This window comes from Elaeis guineensis, chromosome 2 (genome assembly GCF_000442705.2).
Source record: "Elaeis guineensis isolate ETL-2024a chromosome 2, EG11, whole genome shotgun sequence".
Lineage (NCBI taxonomy): Eukaryota > Viridiplantae > Streptophyta > Magnoliopsida > Arecales > Arecaceae > Elaeis > Elaeis guineensis.
In genome coordinates, this window is record NC_025994.2 from 14,520,093 (window position 1) to 14,541,997 (window position 21,905).

Here is a 21,905-nt window from a genome sequence, read left to right on the forward strand (position 1 = left end):
CTATGGAAAAGAAAATGGATTACAATGTGCCTTAAGTGCTTGAGAAAGGAGAAAACAGGAGGATTTAGGGTTTTTAAGGTTTTCCCATATTGATCTCAACCATAAGATTGTAACAATAACAGTTGCAATGTCTACTAGCAAGTAAACATTGCAGCCCTTCAATCAAGAACCAAAAGAGGAGATAAATCATTTTTAAAAAATACATATTACTGAGTATAATACAAAAATATATAAAAAGCTGGAAAGCATTAAAATTACAATCTATTTATTTATATTTCAAGCTATATTGAACCAAAAATGAGCAAGCTACGCCTTGCTTGTGTCAGAGTTTAAAATCCAGGCTCATGTTCGATCATTTACTAGTCAAGCAAGCCAAACACAAGCTGTTTGCAAGCAGCTCATTTGTTTGACAGCTCTACCCACGATGGGCCCAACATATCTCCCATCTCTTTTATGCATCTTGTTTGGATGATGACATGACCAAGGCCAAAAATTGTTTTTACGGGTTGAACAACCCCACATTGACTAGATCAAAGCTAGCACTTTTGGATTTAAGACTGAATTACCACTTTAGACTCAAGCTACAAAACCTAGCTCAAGGCCTCATCGAGACAAAATGTTGGCAGTTGATGTTAAGCTATGACCCAACTAGGCCACTTAATACCTATGTCCACTGGTTCATGTTATGTTAGGTTAGCCCCTTCTTACCAATTCATGCAAACTCATGAACCATTGCACCTCTCCTAACTAGAATTTTTCTTAAGGTATTATTGTATATGTCCATACCATATCAAACAATTCTCCTAACTAGAATTTACAACACTACAAAGGCATTCGATCCTCAATTTATCTTTCATTGTATCACTGTGCATTCATCTCAACATTCTAAATCATGAAACGCTATTTATCTTATTAACATCTTACAAAGGCATGTGTCCATCATGTAGTGCTCTATAAGCACCTATTCACTTCATCCACCAGATTTAATCCATACAAGGGTACCATATCCATAATCCACATAAAACAAGGATACCAAATACATAATCATCAATCCTTGTACCAAATATATAGGGCTGGCTTCATGAATCCTCGTTCACCAACCACATGTTTCATAAAGTACGTGCGTCCAAGTAAATAACATCAAAAAGCTGACACAAAGCAATAACCTCAATAGCCAACAAATTATAAACAAACAGAGTCACTGTCAATCTCAAACACAATGCTATCTACCCCAAACAATATGAAGAAACAAATACATTTACATTAACATTTGAGTGTTCTGCTCTATAATGTTAGTGTTGGGTATAAAACCCCCTTCAGCCGAAGTTCGTGTCAGGAGTGACCCCTCAGGGATTCTACCAACGTCTGACCTTCGGCGGCATCTCTCCGGCGGCCGAGCCCCCGCGACATTCCCAAGTTCTGCCGACGAATAGACCCCCACAGGCGTCGACCAAATTCTTCACGACGGACGGACTCCACCCAAGTTCCTATCCGCTAGACTTAGTCCGGGCTCCTACGGGAGCCGGACTGCGTCCCCGACTTCAGCGGCAGGAAGACTTCGTCCGGACTCCTACGGGAGCCGGACTGCGTCCCCGACTTCAGCGGCAGGAAGACTTCGTCCGGACTCCTACGGGAGCCGGACTGCGTCCCCGACTTCAGCGGCAGGAAGACTCCATCCGGACTCCTACGGGAGCCGGAATCCGTCCCCAGCTCCGACTGCAGGTAAACTTCGTCCGGACTCCTACGGGAGCCGGACTTCGTCTCCGACTCCAACTGCAGGAAGACTTCGTCCGGACTCCTACGGGAGCCGGACTTCGTCCCCGACTTCGGCGGCAGGAAGACTTAGTCCGGGCTCCTACGGGAGCCGGACTTCGTCCCCGACTTCAGCGATAGGAAGACTTCGTCCGGACTCCTACGGGAGCCGGACTGCGTCCCCGACTTCGGCGGCAGGAAGACTTAGTCCGGGCTCCTACGGGAGCCGGACTTCGTCCCCGACTTCAGCGGCAGGAAGACTTCGTCCGGACTCCTACGGGAACCGGACTGCGTCCCCGACTTCAGTGGCAGGAAGACTTCGTCCGGACTCCTACGGGAGCTGGACTTCGTCCCCGACTTCAGCGGCAAGAAGACTCCATCCGGACTCCTACGGGAGCCGGACTCCGTCCCCAGTTCCGGCTGCAGGAAGACTTCGTCCGGGCTCCCACGGGAGCCGGACTTCGTCTCCGACTCCAACTGCAGGAAGACTTCGTCCGGACTCCTACGGGAGCCGGACTTTGTCCCCGACTCCGATTGCAGGTAAACTTCATCCGGACTCCTACGGAAGCCGGACTTCGTCTCCGACTCCGATTGCAGGTAAACTTCGTCCGGACTCCTACGGGAGCCGGACTTCGTCCCCCACTTCAACTGTAGGAAGACTTCGTCCGGACTCCCACGGGAGCCGGACTTCCGCCCTGAACTCCTGTTGCAGGTCTCGGCCGAGATTCCTCGACAAATGATCCCCATTTGGGCTTCTGCGGAGATCGGACTCCAACCGAACTTCGGCCGACAGGTCTGGACCCTCTGGCAGGCCCCAGTAACGGCCACGACTCTGCTCCACCTTCTGCAACAGATTCCACGCGGCTCCATCACTCCCTGGCTGGCCGCAGTAACGGCCACGACTCTGCTCCACTTCCTGTGACGGATTCCGTGCGGCTCCATCACTCCCTGGCTGGCCGCATTAATGGCCACGATTCTGCTCCACTTCCTGCGACGGATACCGCGCGGTTCCTCCACCCTCTGGCAAGTCACGACAACGGACGCCGCTCCACTCCCCACAACAGACTCCACGTGGCATGTCTTGGTGATGGCCACGATTCCACTCCACTACTCTTCGCAACAAACTCCTCCTGACCCTGGGCAGCCCACTGCCATATGGTTACAAACATCGCTATCACTCTGTTGCCCCCTCCGCCTATAAAAGAGGGACCCCAGATACGTTATTCTCTAAGCTCTAATTTCTATCCCAAAACTCTGCTAAAATTTTCGTTCGAGCACTCCATTCTTGTTGAGGCAGAGAACTGACTTGAGCGTCGGAGGGTCTTGCCGGAGCAACCCCAACTCCGGTTTAAACTTCTTTTGCAGGTCCCGGCGGCGACCGCGACTCCCTCGACTCCAGCTTCTCCGACACAGGCTGATTTTTGCACCAACAGGATTGGCGCTAGAAGAAGGGCGCTGTGTCTTCGCAGTACCCTTGTTTTTAAAGGAGCGCTCAACGGGACCGCCTCCGGCCATCTTTTCCGACGTCCTCTCCTCCTTCCCCCGCTAGATCTTCGCCCGATGCCTCTCCGCAAAGCATCCGCACGGCGACCCACAGCCTCTGCGGCCAGATCTCAGGCTCCGGCCTCGCCTCCAGTTTCCCAGGCTCCTCCTCCGGCAACGGCCGCCAGCATGGAGCGGTCAGACAATCGACCTCCGACGGATTTCGCCAACACCATCTCGGAAGAATCCCGGCGGGGAGCGGCCAGCGTATTGGCCGGACCTCCCAAGCGGCAAAAGATCGAGGAATCCATAACTTTCACTGAAGAAGATGCTCGGGGAGTTCAATTTCCTCATAACGACGCAGTTGTGGTTTCCTTGAATATAGCTAATTACGATGTCCGCCGCATTTTAGTCGACAATGGAAGTTCGGCCGACATTTTGTTCTACGACGCCTTCTCAAGAATGTCCATCCTTGACAGCCATTTGGGGCCGATTAGCTCCCCTCTGGTAGGGTTTACCGGCGATGCTGTCCCGGTGGAGGGAGTAATAACTTTGACTGTAGCTGCGGGTCGATATCCAAAACAATCCAGAGCTCTGGTGAATTTCCTGGTGGTGAAGGCGCCGTCAGCCTACAACGCAATCCTCGGCCGACCTAGCCTCAACGCTCTCCGAGCCATCGTGTCAACCTACCATTTGAAATTGAAATTCCCTACCAACCAGGGGGTCGGAGAAGTCAGGGGAGACCAAGCCCTGGCCAGACACTGCTACAACATAGCCTTGCAAAGAAGTGACCAATCCGACCTCTGTCCAGTTGATGGGCTGGACGCCCGCGACGACCTCGCTGAGGAGAGGGGCGGTCCAATCGAAGATCTGATTTCGATCCCTTTGAACGACGGGAATGCGGAGCATGTGGTGAAGATCGGCTCCAACCTGGGAGAAGAGGTGCGGACGCATCTCGTCGATTTTCTACGAAAGAATGCGGATGTTTTCGCTTGGATTCCAACAGACATGTTAGGGATTGACACGGAAGTCATGGAACACCGTCTGGCCGTCGATCCAAAGCATCGACCGACGAAAGAAAAAATCCGGGGTCACGCACCGGAGAGGCAGAAAGCGATAGCTGAGGAAGTGGACAAACTCCTAAAAGCCGGATTCATTAGAGAAGTCAATTATCCTGACTGGATTTCCAACGTCGTCCTAGTCAAAAAGGCAAACGGCAAGTGGAGGATGTGTATAGACTTCAAAAAGCTGAATAAAGCCTGCCCAAAGGACAGCTACCCTCTGTCCAGAATTGATCAACTGGTGGATGCAACCTCGGGCCATGAGCTCCTCACCTTTATGGATGCATTCTCCGGCTATAACCAAATCAGGATGGCGCCGGAAGACGAAGAAAAGACTGCTTTCATTACTAACCGTGGCCTTTACTGTTACAAGGTCATGCCTTTCGACCTTAAAAATGCAGGCGCAACTTACCAACGGCTGATGAACAAAATCTTCAAGGAGCAGATCGGCCGCAATATGGAGGTCTACGTGGACGACATGCTCGTGAAAAGCAAATCTTCCATGAACCACGTCGCCGACCTCGAAGAGACCTTCGACGCCCTCCGAAAATATAAGATGAAGCTGAACCCGACTAAATGTGCTTTCGGAGTGACCTCGGGAAAGTTCCTGGGCTTCATGGTATCGGGACGCGGAATTGAAGCCAACCCAGAGAAAATTCGCGCCATCCAGGAGATGGCCGCCCCGAAGTCGATAAAAGAGGTTCAGCGCCTTACAGGGAGGGTGGCAGCCCTGAATCGCTTCGTTGCGAGATCGGCCGAACGGTGCTTGCCCTTCTTCCAAATCCTCAAGCGGCAGAAGAACTTCTGTTGGACTACTGAGTGCCAACAGGCGTTCGAAGGGCTAAGGAGCTACCTCGGCTCGCCTCCGTTGTTGGCGAAGCCAGAGCCTGGAGAGGAACTGTTTTTGTACCTGACGGTCTCCCCCATGGCTCTCGCAGCAGTCCTTGTCAAGGAAGAAGAAAAAGTCCAGCGGCCGATCTACTACGTCAGTCGCGCGTTGAGAGACGCCGAAACCAGATATACTAAATTAGAGAAACTAACTTACGCCCTGTTGATTGCAGCCCGGAAGCTCCGACCCTACTTTCAAGGGCACACCGTAACGCTGCTCACCGACCAACCGATCAAGGCGATTCTACACCGGACGGATGCCTCCGGGAGGATGGTGAAATAGGCGATCGAGCTCACAGAATTCGACATCAACTATCGACCTAGACCAGCAGTGAAAGCCCAGATATTGGCAGATTTTATAGCGGAGTGCACTATCCCGGAGGAGGCCGAATCTGAACAGGGCGAAATTGACGGCCTGGAGCCCCGACCGAACTCCCCCAAAGAAGAAGCAGACCCCTCTGGTTGCTTTTGGGCCCTCTACGTGGACGGGTCTTCCAACATGTCGGGAGCAGACGCGGGCCTGATCTTGATCAGTCCAGAGGGAATCGTCGCGGAGTACGCTCTGCACTTCGAGTTCCCCGCAACAAATAATGAAGCAGAATATGAAGCTCTGATCGCAGGATTGAAGATCGCCAAAGAGTTGGGAGTAGATCGGCTCCAAATTCACAGCGACTCCCAACTGGTAGTGGGACAAGTCAGCGGAAACTACGAAGCACGGGAGAACAGCATGGCTAAGTATCTTGAAAAGGTAAAGGAGCTCGTCCCCGCCTTCAGTAGCTTCAACATCAGGCAGATTCCAAGGATGGAAAATACCAGGACCGATCTTCTCTCCAAACTGGCTACGCTGGCCCCGGCCGAATTGCCCAAGGGTGTTCTCTTTGAAGTTCTGAAGTGCCCGAGTACAGAAGAATCGCGGCCCGTGATGGAAATTGACCACGAGCCCAGTTGGATCGACCCACTGATAGCATACCTCAGAGACGGGGTTCTCCCTCATGATGCAAAAGAAGCTCGGAAGCTCAGAAATCAAGCCTCCCGATACATCCTTTATGAGGGCAAGTTGTACAAGAGATCATACTCTTTGCCCCTTTTAAAATGTCTCCAGCCTTCGGAAGCTGACTACGCCTTGTGGGAGGTGCATGAAGGAATCTGCGGAAGCCATCTGGAAACTAGATCCTTGTCCCACAAGTTGCTCCGCCAAGGATATTACTGGCCGACTATGCATCGTGACTCAATTGAATACGTCAGAAAGTGCGACCGATGTCAGAGATATGCCAACATCCAGAGACAGCCCGCTGCCGAGCTTACACCCTTGAGTGCCCCATGACTGTTTGCGCAATGGGGGATGGACATCCTTGGACCCTTTCCCGTGGCGTCGGGGCAGAGGAAGTTCCTCCTGGTAGCGATTGACTATTTCACCAAGTGGGTCGAGGCCGAACCGCTGGCGAAAATCACAGAAGCTAAAGTACAAGACTTCGTCTGGAAGTCAATCGTCTGCAGGTTCGGCCTGTCGAGAATCCTAATTACTGATAATGGGCGGCAATTCACGGGAGCGAGATTCGCCGAATTTTGTGAGGACCTAAACATCTCCCACAACTTCACGTCCGTAGCCTATCCTCAGGCGAACGGCGAAGCTGAAGTGACCAACAGAACTCTGCTGCAAGGGATCAAGACAAGGCTCGAAAAAGCGAAGGAAACTTGGATAGACGAACTTTATCATATGTTGTGGGCGTACCGAACTACTCAGAGACTGCCCACGGGGGAAACCCCCTTCGCTCTAGCCTTCGGAATGGAGGCCGTTATCCCGATTGAGCTTAAGCTCCCATCGGCACGAGTCGTGGCATTCAACGTGCATCACAATTCGCAAGGTCTTAAAGCCAACCTCGACTTGCTGGAAGAGAAGCGGGAGGTAGCTCAAGTTCGGATGGCAGCCTACAGGCAGAAAGTCGCCCGCTATTACAACTTCTGGGTCAAGAATAAAGTCTTTAGAGCAGGAGATTTAGTGCTTCGACGAGCCGCCGTCTCGCAACCTCAGGATCGAGGGAAGCTCGCCCCAAATTGGGAAGGCCCATACGAAGTCAAAGAAGTAATCCGGCCCGGAACTTATTACCTCAAGGAGCTCGGAGGAGCAGACCTCCCGCGACCATGGAGCTCTGAAAATTTACGAATGTATTACCGGTAACTTCATTTTTAATAAAAGTCTTATATCCACATGTCTTCTCTTTTGGCACGAGCCTATATCGACAGGACGATCGAAACAAACCGTGTTAGGAACATGAGGAGAACCTCATCCTAACATGGACAAAGTCGAAGGCTCGGTTACATTTAGACCGGATGGGGGGAGAGGCCCTGCAACGTCCATATGTGCCCCCACAGCCATGTTAGAAACAGGAGGAGAACCTCGTCCTAACATGGGCAAAGTCGAAGGTCCGGTTACATTTAGACCGGATGAGGGGAGAGGCCCTACAACGCCCATATGTGCCCCCACAGCCATGTTAGGAACAGGAGGAGAACCTCGTCCTAACATGAGCAAAGTCGAAGGCCCGATTACATTTAGACCGGATGGGGGGAGAGGCCCTGCAACGCCCATATGTGCCCCCACAGCCATGTTAGGAACAGGAGGAGAAACTCGTCCTAACAAGAGTAAAGTCGAAGGCCCGGTTACATTTAGACCGGATGGGGGGAGAGGCCCTGCAATGCCCATATGTGCCCCCACAGCCATGTTAGGAACAGGAGGAGAACCTCGTCCTAACATGAGCAAAATCGAAGGCCCGGTTACATCCAGACCGGATGGGGAGAGAGGTCCTGCAACGCCCATATGTGCCCCCACAGCCACGTTAGGAACAGGAGGAGAACCTCGTCCTAACATGGGCAAAGTCGAAGGCCCGGTTACACTTAGACCGGATGGGGAGAAAGGCCCTACAACGCCCATATGTGCCCCCACAGCCGCGTTAGGGACAGGAGGAGAACCTCGTCCTAACCAAAGCTGAAACTTATTACGATAGAAATAGGGGAAGAACCTCGCCCCGACACCAATTAAGGTCTGGTCATTCAAGATCGGATGGGAAAAAGGAGACCTTCCCAGCGGCCCCTTCGCGCTCCCGCGACCCCACCAAGAGTAGAGGGAAAACCCTCACCCGAAAAAGAAAAAGGAGAAAAGAGAGGGGAGTTAAAAAGGAAAGCGATGAACTACATCAACGATAAATGAAAAACAAATTATATCAAAAATATAGGGAACCTCGTCTCAGCGAGGATGGGGGCTCTCATCAAAATCTCCGGTCTCCAAAAGAGCTCTCAACACAGGCCAGGGATAAGACGGCTTCCTCGGGGCAACGAGAAGCTCAGACCTCCGAGCTCGAACCCTGAAAGGGGACGTCAAACCCGAGTGGTCCCGGGCAAACCTGCGGCCATAAGCAAAAGGACGGGTCGATGCGATGGCAATCGGGTACCTCCGAACAGCATCGATTTCGAGCAAGGCAAAGGCCGAAAGAAGCTCGGCAAGCGACAATTCAACACATGAGTAAAAGAGGTAGCGGAAAATTCTCTTCTCATATTATTTATTAAATATGCATTACAAAGCCATTAAGACTGAAGAAGAAGGATGATTGGAAGAGCGAGCCGATGCGGCAACGACCAGTAACCTCCGGACGACGTCAAAAAAAAAAAAAAAAGAAAAAAAGAAAAAGAAGGAATACAACAATAACAATGGTAAATGAAAGAAGTTCGGCAGACGACAATTTGACGCAAAATGCGGACAAGGTAACGAAAATCTCCTTTTCATTCTTGATTAACAAGGTGTACGTTACAAGGCCCTGAGGACCGAGGAAAAAGAACATTACTACAAGACTCGAAAAGAATACATTGGAGACCACTTCAAGCTTTCGACTTCTCTTTCCGGTTCCATCCTTCTCAGCAGTATTTTTCAGTGCGTGTGATGAACCTCTCGGCTCTCGCCCCTCGCCTCGTTCCGCTCCATCGCCAAAACCCCAACCCTAGGGGGAAAGGGGGGATAGAATTCAAGGGGCAACGACGACGACGACGGCAGCAACGACGACCTGCATCGAGAAGGACCGAAAGTACCCCGGAGGCCGCGATGATGCCGGAGGCATGCACCACCACCACGTGCTCCACGACGACCACCGCCCTGGGTACTTCGGCAAGGTCGGCATGCGCTACTTCCACCGGCAAGGTCGGCATGCGCTACTTCCACTGGCAAGGTCGGCATGCACTACTTCCACCAGCAAGGTCGGTATACGCTACTTCCACCGACCCCGCAACAAGTTCTACTGCCCCACCGACAGTACCGACCGCTTCTGATCCCTCGGCCCCGACGACGTCAGGAAACCCGCCACAGCTGGTGACGACAACTCTGCCCCCTTGACCGGTGTCACCCCGTTCAACTACTCCGAAATTCTCGGGCGGAACGCGCTCACCGATTGTTTCCGTTATTAAATCCCTGCTGTTGAAGGAACTCTCCCTCGAGCCCCCTTTGAGGCGGTGGCAACCCTCGGTGACAGTTCGACAGCCAGAGAATTCGCAGGCCGCTGTTTTCCCCCTTCTACTCCTCTCGAGGTTGGCCTCCGGGGCAGAAGCCCCGATGGGAGAACCCCTCGGAGAGGCTCGGAGGACTGAAGGCGGCGGGGAGCCGGCGGAAATGGCGAAGACTGGTGCGAAGAGCGCTCAGAGTCGAAAAGGGCACCGATGGAGTGGCTGAGTGGCTAAACTCTCAGGCAGAAGAAAGGTGTCGACTCTCAGGCGAAGTGAAGCCCATGGAGGAAAGGCGGAGGCTTAAATAAGCGACGGGACCTGGCGCAGTTATGGTGGCGGATATCCCTAAGCCCACCAGCACCCGCCACGTGTCCCACTCACCGTGACGTAGGGCTAGCTGCTGGCGGGATCATTATGGCGTGGCGCTTAGGATTACACCCTGGCGGGAATTCCGAAAGGTCCCTTCAGATCGCCCCGATTCGAAAAGACTCCAGCACGCGCGCATTAAATGCCAAGATTTCCGAGGGCGGTCGTGTGCAGAATTCAAGGAAACGACTTCGGCTGTGAAAATTTTCTGTACTTCCTTCGATCGAAACTCGAACTCGAAAGTAGGGGGATTGGTGTTGGGTATAAAACCCCCCAGCCGAAGTTCGTGTCAGGAGTGACCCCTCAGGGATTCTACCGGTGTCCGACCTTCGGCGGTATCTCTCCGGCGGCCGAGCCCCCGCGACATTCCCAAGTTCTGCCGACGAATAGACCCCCACCGGCGTCGACCAAATTCTTCACGACGGACGGACTCCACCCAAGTTCCTACCCGCTAGACTTAGTCCGGGCTCCTACGAGAGCCGGACTGCGTCCCCGACTTCAGCGGCAGGAAGACTTCGTTCGGACTCCTACGAGAGCCGGACTGCATCCCCGACTTCAGCGGCAGGAAGACTTCATCCGGACTCCTACGGGAGCCGGACTGCGTCCCTAACTTCAGCGACAGGAAGACTTCGTCTGGACTCCTACGGGAGCTGGACTTCGTCTCCGACTTCAGCGGCAAGAAGACTCCATCCGGACTCCTACGGGAGCCAGACTCCGTCCCCAGCTCCGACTGCAGGTAAACTTCGTCCGGACTCCTACGGGAGCCGGACTTCGTCTCCGACTCCAACTGCAGGAAGACTTCGTCCGGACTCCTACGGGAGCCGGACTTCGTCCCCGACTTCGACGGTAGGAAGACTTAGTCCGGGCTCCTACGGGAGCCGGACTTTGTCCCCGACTTCAGCGGCAGGAAGACTTCGTCCGGACTCCTACGGGAGCCGGACTGCGTCCCCGACTTCGGCGGCAGGAAGACTTAGTCCGGGCTCCTACGGGAGCCGGACTGCGTCCCCGACTTCAGCGGCAGGAAGACTTCGTCCGGACTCCTACGGGAGCCGGACTGCGTCCCCGATTTCAGCGGCAGGAAGACTTCGTCCGGACTCCTACGGGAGCTGGACTTCGTCCCCGACTTCAGCAGCAAGAAGACTCCATCCGGACTCCTACGGGAGCCGGACTCCGTCTCCAGTTCCGGCTGCAGGAAGACTTCGTCCGGGCTCCCACGGGAGTCGGACTTCGTCTCCGACTCCAACTGCAGGAAGACTTCGTCCGGACTCCTACGAGAGCCGGACTTCGTCCCCGACTCCGATTGCAGGTAAACTTCGTCCGGACTCCTACGGGAGCCGGACTTCGTCCCCGACTCCGATTGCAGGTAAACTTCGTCCGGACTCCTACGGGAGCCGGACTTCGTCCCCCACTTCAACTGTAGGAAGACTTCGTCTGGACTCCCACGGGAGCCGAACTTCCGTCCTGAACACCTGTTGCAGGTCTCGGTCGAGATTCCTTGACAAATGATCCCCATCCGGACTTTTGCGGAGATTAGACTCCAACCGAACTTCGGCCGACAGGTCTGGACCCTCTGGCAGGCCCCAGTAACGACCACGACTCTGCTCCACCTTCTGCAACAGATTCCGCGTGGCTCCATCACTCCCTGGCTGGCCGCAGTAACGGCCACGACTCTGCTCCACTTCCTGCGACGGATTCCGCACGGCTCCATTACTCCTTGGCTGGCCGCAATAATGGCCACGATTCTGCTTCACTTCCTGCGACGGATACCGCGCGGTTCCTCCACCCTCTGGCAAGTCGCGACAACGGATGCCGCTCCACTCTCCGCAACAGACTCCACGTGGCATGTCCCGATGATGGCCACGATTCCACTCCACTACTCTTTGCAACAAACTCCTCCTGACCCTGGGCAGCCCATTGCCAGACGGTTACAAACATCGCTATCAGTCTGTTGCCTCTCCGCCTATAAAAGAGGGACCCCAGATACGTTATTCTCTAAGCTCTAATTTCTATCCCAAAACTCTGCTAAAATTTTCGTTCGAGCACTCCATTCTTGTTGAGGCAGAGAACTGACTTGAGCGTCGGAGGATCTTGTCGGAGCAACCCCAACTCCGGTTTAGACTTCTTTTGCAGGTCCCGGCGGCGACCGCGACTCCCTCGACTCCAGCTTCTCCGACGCAGGCGGATTTTTGCACCAACAGTTAGATTTGATCTTATTCAATATTTTTCCACTTCATGTATCTAACTTATGCTTCCACGTAAACCTCTGATTAAATAAGTACTGCAAATTTGTCACATGCACATATAAGAACAATGAGGAACCTTAAATCATGTCACTAAAAAATGCAAGCATAAGGCATTAAGAAGTATTGGACTCGAGAAACATGAAAATTAAGATTTCCATGTAGTAGTGGGATCACATCATATACATATGTCACTGCAAGCATTATATACAAAAAGCACCAGCAGGTCATTATATTTCCAGCATTTTCTTGGGAATGCTTTCAGCAACACAGTCTCCTAGACAAGGTCTGTAGTACAGGCCGGATCAGATTGTACCAAACCAGACCAATCAGAATCAGCATGGTTCCAGCTATTCAAGCAATTCAGCTATCGAACCAACTATTCAAACGGTTTGGCTACCAAACCAATTATCAAACCTCCCCCGCCCCCTACTCAACTACTCAAATGGTTTAGAACTCACTCGCAACTCGCCCCCTCCCCCCTTGCAACTAATCCCATGTGTCCCCTTCCTTCTCAACCCCCCCCTCCACCAAAAGGGCTCACGAACACCACCCCGCCTCCCTAACCATGGTTCGGTTCCAATAAGCTCATTCCTCCCACCCTCTCCCTCCCCCTTCCTCCCTCCCTCTCTCTCTCTTCCTTCTCCTTTTCCCTCTTCACCATGTGGACTTGGGGTACCAACAAGTCAAGCTGCGTGCAAGTTACACGAGCTCAACTCGAGTCCAAACTTGACTTGACTTGGTTATTATCGAGTTCAAGTTAAGCTTGAGTAGTAAGATACTCAGCTCAAAAGCTTACGAGCCTATTCGAGTTTATACATATTTTTAATAATATTATTTTTATTTATAATATATATTAACATATATATTATTAGTAGGCTAAAGCTCAATTTTGAGCTCGAGTATGGCTCGGTTGATATTCCAGTCGAATTAAGTCGATCTCAAATTTTATTTATTTTTCATCGAGCCAAGCTCAAGCTTGTGATATTAAGGCTCTATTAATCTCAGACCTAATTTCAAGTCCGAATATTTTAAGTCGAATCGAGCTCAAGCTTTTAGATACTCAACTCGGCTTGACTCGATTGCAACCCTAGTATGGATCCCATGACAATACCATCTTCATTCCTAACTAGTTCCATCTTTTTTTTTTTTTTTAATTTTGAATTATAGTTGGCAAACCATATGCCAACTTCAGTTCAAAATTTGAAAATAAAACAAAAAGACCGTAAATAGACTAGAATGGCACAGTACAGGTCTCAGTACCAGTATAACCACCCTTGCCCAAAACTATTTAATATCTCCGGCTTGATTTAAAAGAAATGAAAACAGATGCTAGAGCAACTTGGTCTTGGTGAAAGCTTCATAATATCAGTGAATAATCAGCATATTTCTTGAATAGGAGGGGGCAGAAGGTGCGAGGGGTGGGGTCAGATTGGATGATCCCATGAATTTACCAAAAAAATACAAAAAAAAAAAAAAAAAAGAAAAGTTATCATAAAATGGCACATTCATAAGACTTCAAGATTAAAAAATAGAGGCAATTCTTTAATGTGTGAACTGGATTATACACCCAGTGGTAGCATCCGTCCTTGGTTTGAAACTTGTGAGGAGCATGAAGTAACGGTCACAGATGATTCTAACTTGTCGATATTCCCTCCCTTTATTTAAGAACCAAAAAAACAAAAAAAAACAAAAAGGAAAGGAAAAAGAAAAAGAATTTCGCAATATCATAAATGTACGATTTTCTAGTTACAGCCGGTAATTTTGCGTTTATCCAAGCAACGTTTCAAACACTACCCGTTAACTCGACAATTAAGACCGATAAAAATAAGCAAAAAGAAAAGAAAGCTTAGAAGGCAATCCACTCAGGTACCGATGGCGAGAAGGGTGGGTTTCTTGACGGGCCGGTCCTCAGTGACGGGCTTCCTCCTCTGCTGGATGTGGAGGAAGACCGGATTCCCCGTCTTCTCGTAGTTCCAGCCCACGTACTCTTTCCCGAACGCAAGAAACGAGCTCAAATCCACGTACAAGCCCCCCTCCGACCTCTGAACCAGACCATAGCGCCATCAAACGACTCGAAATCAGAAAAGGAGAGCAAGAAGAGATAGGAGAAAACCCCCAGAATTCGAGAACGGGGAGGGATTACCGGGGTGTCAAAGGAGATGCAGCATTCCTGCTTGGAGATGCGGTTGGTGGGCTCGGGAATTCGGACCTTAGAGAGGTGGGAGCGAAGGAGCTCCATGGATGAAGGGATCATTCGTTTAGGGTTTGGCCGGCGGAGAGGAAGGGAAGAAACGAAATGGGAGCGGAGAGTGGTGGGGATCTAAGCAAGCCGAACACAAGCGAGCTGGGCTCTGCTCGAGGTCGGCTCCAAAGTATCGAGGGCCTGAGAAGCCTGGTCCAGCGCGGCTCTCCGGGCTTCATGATAGGAAGGGGAGAGGGAACGGGATGTAGGCAGCGGGGCGGCAGGCGAACCGGGTTATTATTTAAAAATATTAAATAATTTTATTAGTATAAAAAAATTACTAAAATATATAAAAAATAAAATATTAATAAATTGACTTTAATGACTCGCATCTATGTCCTAACCAAGCCTCTGATTGCAATATAAATAGAAAATATTTATGAATCACCTGTTTTTTAAAAAATACTTTGAAAATTACCATGTATAATATGCAAAAGTACCTAAAATTTATTGATATTTTTAATTATTCTAAATAATGAAGCTTTACAAATATTCAAAATATAGGATGGAAATTTTTTATTTTATTTGAATAGAAAATTTTTCACTTGCAGGAAGAATTGGTTTTCAAAATCTGAGAGCTCGAAGGAACACTATTGGATAAAATGAATCTATTTTACTAAAAATAATTTTATAATTAAATGAAACACAAATTATTTGTTTGAAATAGCTTTTACTTCTTATTTTCTATTTTAATAACAGAATTATAGAAATCAAGGCAAAAAAATATGTTTGATAGTTTGCTTTTTACCTTCTATTTTTTAGAAGCCAATTTCATTATTTTTAAAAAAAATAAAAAAAAAAATTATTTTTTATATTTTAATAAATTTATTTTTACCACCGGCACTAACACCTTCTCCTCCACCATCACTCCTTCGACACCCATCATTGACGCTACTACTATCATCCTTATTATTATTATAGGTATCATCACTATCTCCATCACATTACCAACATCTTAACCACCACCATCATTGTCATTATTTCATTATTGTCGCCACCTCCATCATACTATTGCCGCCTCTTTACATCATTGATGCCCTCGCTATTATTATTACTAATATCATCACCATCGCTTTTACCATACCATCGTTACTATCATTGTCACATCCACTATACCACCATTAAACCTACCACCAACATTACAACCACCTCCATTACCTCTGCTGCAACTATCACCATATCCACCACTATCATTATATTTTTTATAAAAATAATTGACTATTTAAATTTATTTATATTTTGAAAAAGAGAAATATAATTTTTTTTAAAAAAAATAAAAAAATTGAAAGTGATGTCAAATGACATCTCTATAATGTTTGAGGACCTAAATGAAAATACCAAAGTGATCTTAAATCACTAATGATCCTTATCTCAAGATAGTCTAATCCTTGATGATTTAAGATCACCATATTTAGCATGTTATATTTGTTGATTAAAGATTTTTAGGTAACTATAAGTAATCTATTTGATTTTTTATAAGAATCTAAGATTACTAATCATATAATACCAAAACTACTTCTGATATATTATAAAAATATATTTATTAATTATATAGAACTATATCATAATAAATTATTAATATATTATTATTATACTTTATAAAAATATTTATTAATTATACACAATGTTAAACTTATAAAATATATTAGTTATTATTGTCAAATTAATATTTCTATTTACAATTATAATATATTATTATTTTAACAGTAGTATTTATTTCAATTAAAAAATAGGATAAATATAAGTAACAAATTAAATAATTTAAAATATAAATATAAATTATAATTAATATATTTTTGCTATAATTTATAAATAAAATTGAATAATAATATGACAATAATCTGATTAATAAATATATTAAAATATAGTATATAATATATATATTATATCATTCATATCCCATCTCAACAACTTAGTTGGTAGGTATAAGCAAGTATCACGTAGATAAGATTAAAAGGAGTAACAAATAAAAGTTGCATGACCTTTGCTAGACTTATATAGATTTAACCGTGATAAATTATAAATCCTACTAAGTGTAAGGCATAGGCCAAAGAGGCAAAGCTTGGTTATGATATTAACAAGTAGGCTGACGGATTAGGATATGACCATGATCAATCGCAATACATGAGTATGAGTCATAGGCTGAAAGATATTAGATCGTGATATGATGTGCGATTCTACTACATATGGGATCGTGAAAGTGAACCTTAAGAATGTTGAGGATCATACGATGAGTACAATTATAAAGATGAGCGGTTGCTTTACTATTATCATATTGCATATAAAAAAATAAATTTATATTTTATAAGAGATCTTTCAATGTCCAACATATCAAAATTCTATTTTATCTTAGCTTTTCTTTATCCTATACTTTATTTACTAGTAGGACCCTATCTCTAGAAATAGTATTAACTCAGATATCTACTACTATAACCTAGGCTATACCTTATTCCTATCCAGATCCATCTTCTTCAGATGGTGATATGATGTTAGTGAAAGTCCTTAAAGGTTAAGACACTTGGACCAATACTACTCTTGTATCCTCTTATTGGTTATGTCTTTTGGTTGCTCTAACACTGGTGGTATACTCATGCAGCTTTCTATCTCTCATTATTAGACTTGTCATCATTTTCGTTGGCCAAAAAGTTTCATGGCATATCCATATAGGATAGGAAAGGTCAAACAATATGTAATATCAATATAATATAATATGATATGATATATTGATGCAATATGTTAAAGTATATTGATATATCAATTTTTTCTACTGAATTGAGAGATATTGTTGTCCCCAAAATACAACCTAAGATCAATACCCCGAGGCGATCTTAGATATCCATCCTTAAAGATGGGTTTCTCATCATCAGGTTAGTCGATGATTGGAGGAGTGAGAGTGATTTGGGATCACTAATACAAAAGATCACCATAATACAACTAAACATAGTGATCCAGTTATTTTTGCACTCATCACCCTTGACCCCTAGGGGCGTATGAAATTGCATAAGCATCTACAGTTTGAATCAAAAGTAAAGCATGTTTGGTTCTTATTTTCCAAAACCAATTCAATTACCAAGCCGACTATTCACCTAGATGGTCCAATTTGGTTCTTTTTTCAAAAACCAAAATTGGTCTATTCCGATTCTTATCAACCTAGCTAAATACATTTCTAGTCTCTTCTTTGATAGATTCATAAATCTAACCATTAGATTTTAATACAGCAATTGAGTTATCAAGATATCAAATTAAGATCTAACTATAAATTGTCAAATCAATAATATGCATTTTTTAAATATTAATTTAGTATGTATAGTACACATAATAATAAAAAATTACTTTCAATCTATTTCAGATTTTTCAATATATAAAATTACTAAACATCATATCAATGTTTGGATGTAAATCTATTCAATTAGAAATCTTATGCATTTAAGCAACTCGTACAAAATTTCTTTGATTTTGTTTTTGTAAGTGGAAGTCAAGCTGTCGGCATATGTACACATGGTGTATGCGTGTGTATATTCTATATATGTATATATTGTGGAGATTTTCATGAACATTATATAAGAGATTAGAACACAAAATTTATAAAAGAAATCAGAGATAAAATTGAAGTATTTCTTGAAAATATTGATCAACTATTGATGATCACTATAATAGCATTCCGCTGAAGAAGAACACACAACAACTAGATAGATCTTTCTCTCTATCTCCATCTTATACCTGTCTCCTTAATGGGATAAGTACCTCCTAGGAATGTAGAAATCATGATGGCTTAGATTTATGTAGAATATACATAAGAGTGGAGTAGGAACATAGCTCAGTTATTAATGCTAATACGTCCACTCAGTACAGAGCTCATTAATCAAAGTAGGCCTATACTAATATCCACTATATCACATGATTAAGACAACAGGACCTAAGATAATAATATGATCGTAGATAATCATGGGCTCCTTAACCATTCATTCAGATGATAACTTAGTCTGTATTTTATCATAAATCAAAGTAAAAAATCAGTCCATAATCAATGAAAGCCCATTTTATGAAAAAATCCAACATTCTTTCACTTAGATGATATTAATTAAGACTCTTTTTTTATTCTATATATATATATATATATATATATATATATATATATAGTTTAAAAATAACTTATAGGCTAAGTGTATCTTATGTAGCCACATGTACAAATGTCTTGAATAAATAATACCTTGAGTTAAAAAATTAGTCTACTAAAATTGCTATAATCGAATCATAGCAGTCTTCGTACCATTTATTGATACAAGACCCCTCTATGGTTATAAATATTAGTAAGCTCACCGACATGGATTCTAATGATGTAGTGCATGTAATGTGAACTCTGTATCCATTTGGTCAAAACATACAAAACTTATTATCGACCTACTTTATAGTCTCAAATGAGATCTTTTTATACTTTCTAATGAAACTGCAATAATTTTAAGCTTATGTCATAATTTCATCATGTCTCAAGACGAGTTTTGTATGTTTCTAAGACAAATTATGATCTCAATGATATCAATAACCATATAAGCCATACCTTTATGCTTAAGATTTTTATTTAAGCAGTATTTACAAACAACCATATATACATAAATGTAAATATAATATTTCTTCATAAAAATAGTAAAAAAGATGCTGTAAAATAATCCTCTCACTGACCAAGTACGTAAATGATTCCAATGAATCCTTATTTTCTACATGTTTAATAAATGCAGTGAATCTAAGTTCTTTAGTCAATGAATCTATCAGCATTGCATCAGTCTCTATGTGCTCAATTATTATATATTCTTTTTAACCAAATTTTTGATTGCCAAATATTTTATCTCTATATAGATAAAGGCATCAGAAACTTTTATTGTTATAAAAAGAACATATATAGCTACACTATTATCACAATAAATTTAAAATGATTTCAAAATAAAATCAATGATCATAAACTCTAGTTTAAGTCCCTTAATCAAACAACATGTTATAACTCCTAATATGCTACAAACTCTACCTACATAGTTGAAGATGTCACAAGAGTCTGTTTTGTATCATTTTAAGAAATAGCTTCTCTAGCCATCATAAAAATATAAAAAAATAAATTTGATATCATCCACGTAACCAATATAATTCAGAATCACCATATCCTGTTACCTCAAGAAGATCAAACTCTCAATAAATTAGCTTATATTTTATTTTGATTTTCTATAAATACCTCATAATCATTTAGCTATATTCTAAATACTCCATATTCAAATTGTCATATATCTATCAAGTATGCTTATAATATATATTATATTCAGTCTGGTGCAAATTTGTGTATACATTAAACTACACATAGTATTAGAATAAGGCACATTCTTCATGGATTTATTTTTACATCATTCTTAGGACACTGATTTCTATTAAATTTATATCTCTTGACCACATGAACATCTCCATGCATATCTAATCTATTTAGTATACCATCAATATGAGCTCTTTGAAGTATCTTTAATATATCATGAACTATTTCTGTGAATCTTAATACTAGATATAAATAAATCTTCTCTATGAACCTTCACATTAATAACCTTAGATAGCATAGTTTGGTCTCATATAACAATAGAGTCACTACCAGCAAATAAAATATCATCCATACAAAAAATAAAGAAGATAGATTTACTCTTACTAACCTTAAAGAGTGTGTGTGTGTGTATATATATAGAGAGAGAGAGAAAGATCCAATTTATTTTTTATAGATAAATAAAAAAACTCATAATGTCATCAAACTTAAGATACTATTGCCTCAATGACTATTGAAGACCATAGATGTATCTCTTAAGTTTGTATACCATATGTTCCTTTTCACTCTCAATACAATCTTATGGTTGATTAATGTGAAATTCTTCATGAAGGTCACCATTTAGAAAATCTATCTTAACATCCTTATGATAAAGCTCTGTATCGAAATGGGCTCGCAGTATCATAATTATTCTAAAAGAATCTTTACAAGAGATTGAAGAAAATTCTCATTCTAATCTATGCCCCTTTTATGCAAACTCTTACGCAACCAGTTTGGCGTTGAAATATTTAATATTACTATTAGAGTCTTTTTTTTATTTTAAATATTCATTTATACCTTATAGGCTTAGATCCTTTAGATAATTTTATCAGATCTCATACTTTATTTTTAACCATATATTGCATCACATCACACATAGCTTCAAGCTATTCAGCAGACTGAGAGTACATAATAGTTTGATCATATAGGATTGAATTAACCACATGGCCAATGTCATAATTATTCTCACCTAAATAAATGAAATAGTTATTAGAAATGACATATTTTCTTTTTCTTTTATATAATTTCTTTACTAATATTGCATTAACTGGCTATGAAGGTGCTATAATCAGATTATATATTTGATGTTGCTCTCTCACTATTCTTCTAACAAGATGAAATATAATATTTTCATAGATAATTGGACTAAGAACAATAACATGTCTTTCCTCTAATGGCATATCTCCAGCATGAGAGCATTTGCAATCATCCATATCAGACTTTAAGAATCTGGCATGGTTAGACTTAACAATCTTTGTGTCACACCCCGAACCCAACACCCAGGTCGGATACGTGATGGCCACATACTCCTTAGAGCAAGTCCTAAAGAATATGCAAGGCCAAAATAAATCATTACAATCTTAACATCCATAACAATTAATTTCAAATATAATTCATAAAATCTTGCATAATTACAATTTAAATTTCTTCAATTCTCTGATCAGACACTATGACACTCTATTTATCCTTCTGCAAACCCGTAAATCCAAGCCATAGCCAATCTAAGTCATCCTGTAACTCTGAGAAGAAAAAGAAAGATGAAGGGGTGTGAGCTTTACAGCCCAGTAAGAATTCTCATATCACACTGATATAGTAATATGTCTGAAAATAAGGATAAGCAGTAAGATATAAAATCTCATGTTTAATGTCCAGAATAATGCAAACATTCATAAATTTTTTGTCTTGTCAAAATAGATACATCATCATATATTAACAGGTGAAATACTTTTATTCAACAATTATTTCATGTCTTATCTTTCATTTCTCCTTTCATAATTACATGATTTTTAATATTTTCTTTCTGGCTCTGGACTATCAAATTCTATACCTCAGTCATCATCCGGATCGAATCCATTTAAAAAGTCTTTCAAGACTGTCCCAGGATGAGCTCTTGGCCGGTTATCCCACGTATGAAAGCCCGTGAGAGGCTGTCCCAGGCATAAGCTCCTGGCGGGCTGTCCCAGGCATGAGCTCCTGGCCGGCTGATCCACCTATAAGCCAGTGAGGGCTGTCCCAGGCATAAGCTCCTGGCAGACTGTTCCACATGACAAGACTAG

At 44.1% G+C, this 21,905-nt stretch overlaps 1 protein-coding gene across 5 annotated transcripts in view; it reads right to left on the minus strand.

Moving 5' to 3' along the window:
- Positions 1 to 14,727, minus strand: part of LOC105059798 (ubiquitin carboxyl-terminal hydrolase 14) — a 59,522-nt gene extending 44,795 nt beyond the window's left edge. For all 5 annotated transcript variants that reach the window (XM_029260436.2, XM_010943251.4, XM_029260438.2 and 2 more), the window contains exons 1-2: positions 14,421 to 14,727; positions 14,148 to 14,319 (exon numbers count right to left, since the gene is read on the minus strand). In XM_029260436.2, coding sequence (XP_029116269.1) covers positions 14,148 to 14,319; positions 14,421 to 14,531 — 283 coding nt within the window. In that variant the 5' untranslated portion in view covers positions 14,532 to 14,727. The remainder of the gene's footprint in view (positions 1 to 14,147; positions 14,320 to 14,420) is intronic.
- Positions 14,728 to 21,905: the final 7,178 nt, after the last annotated feature.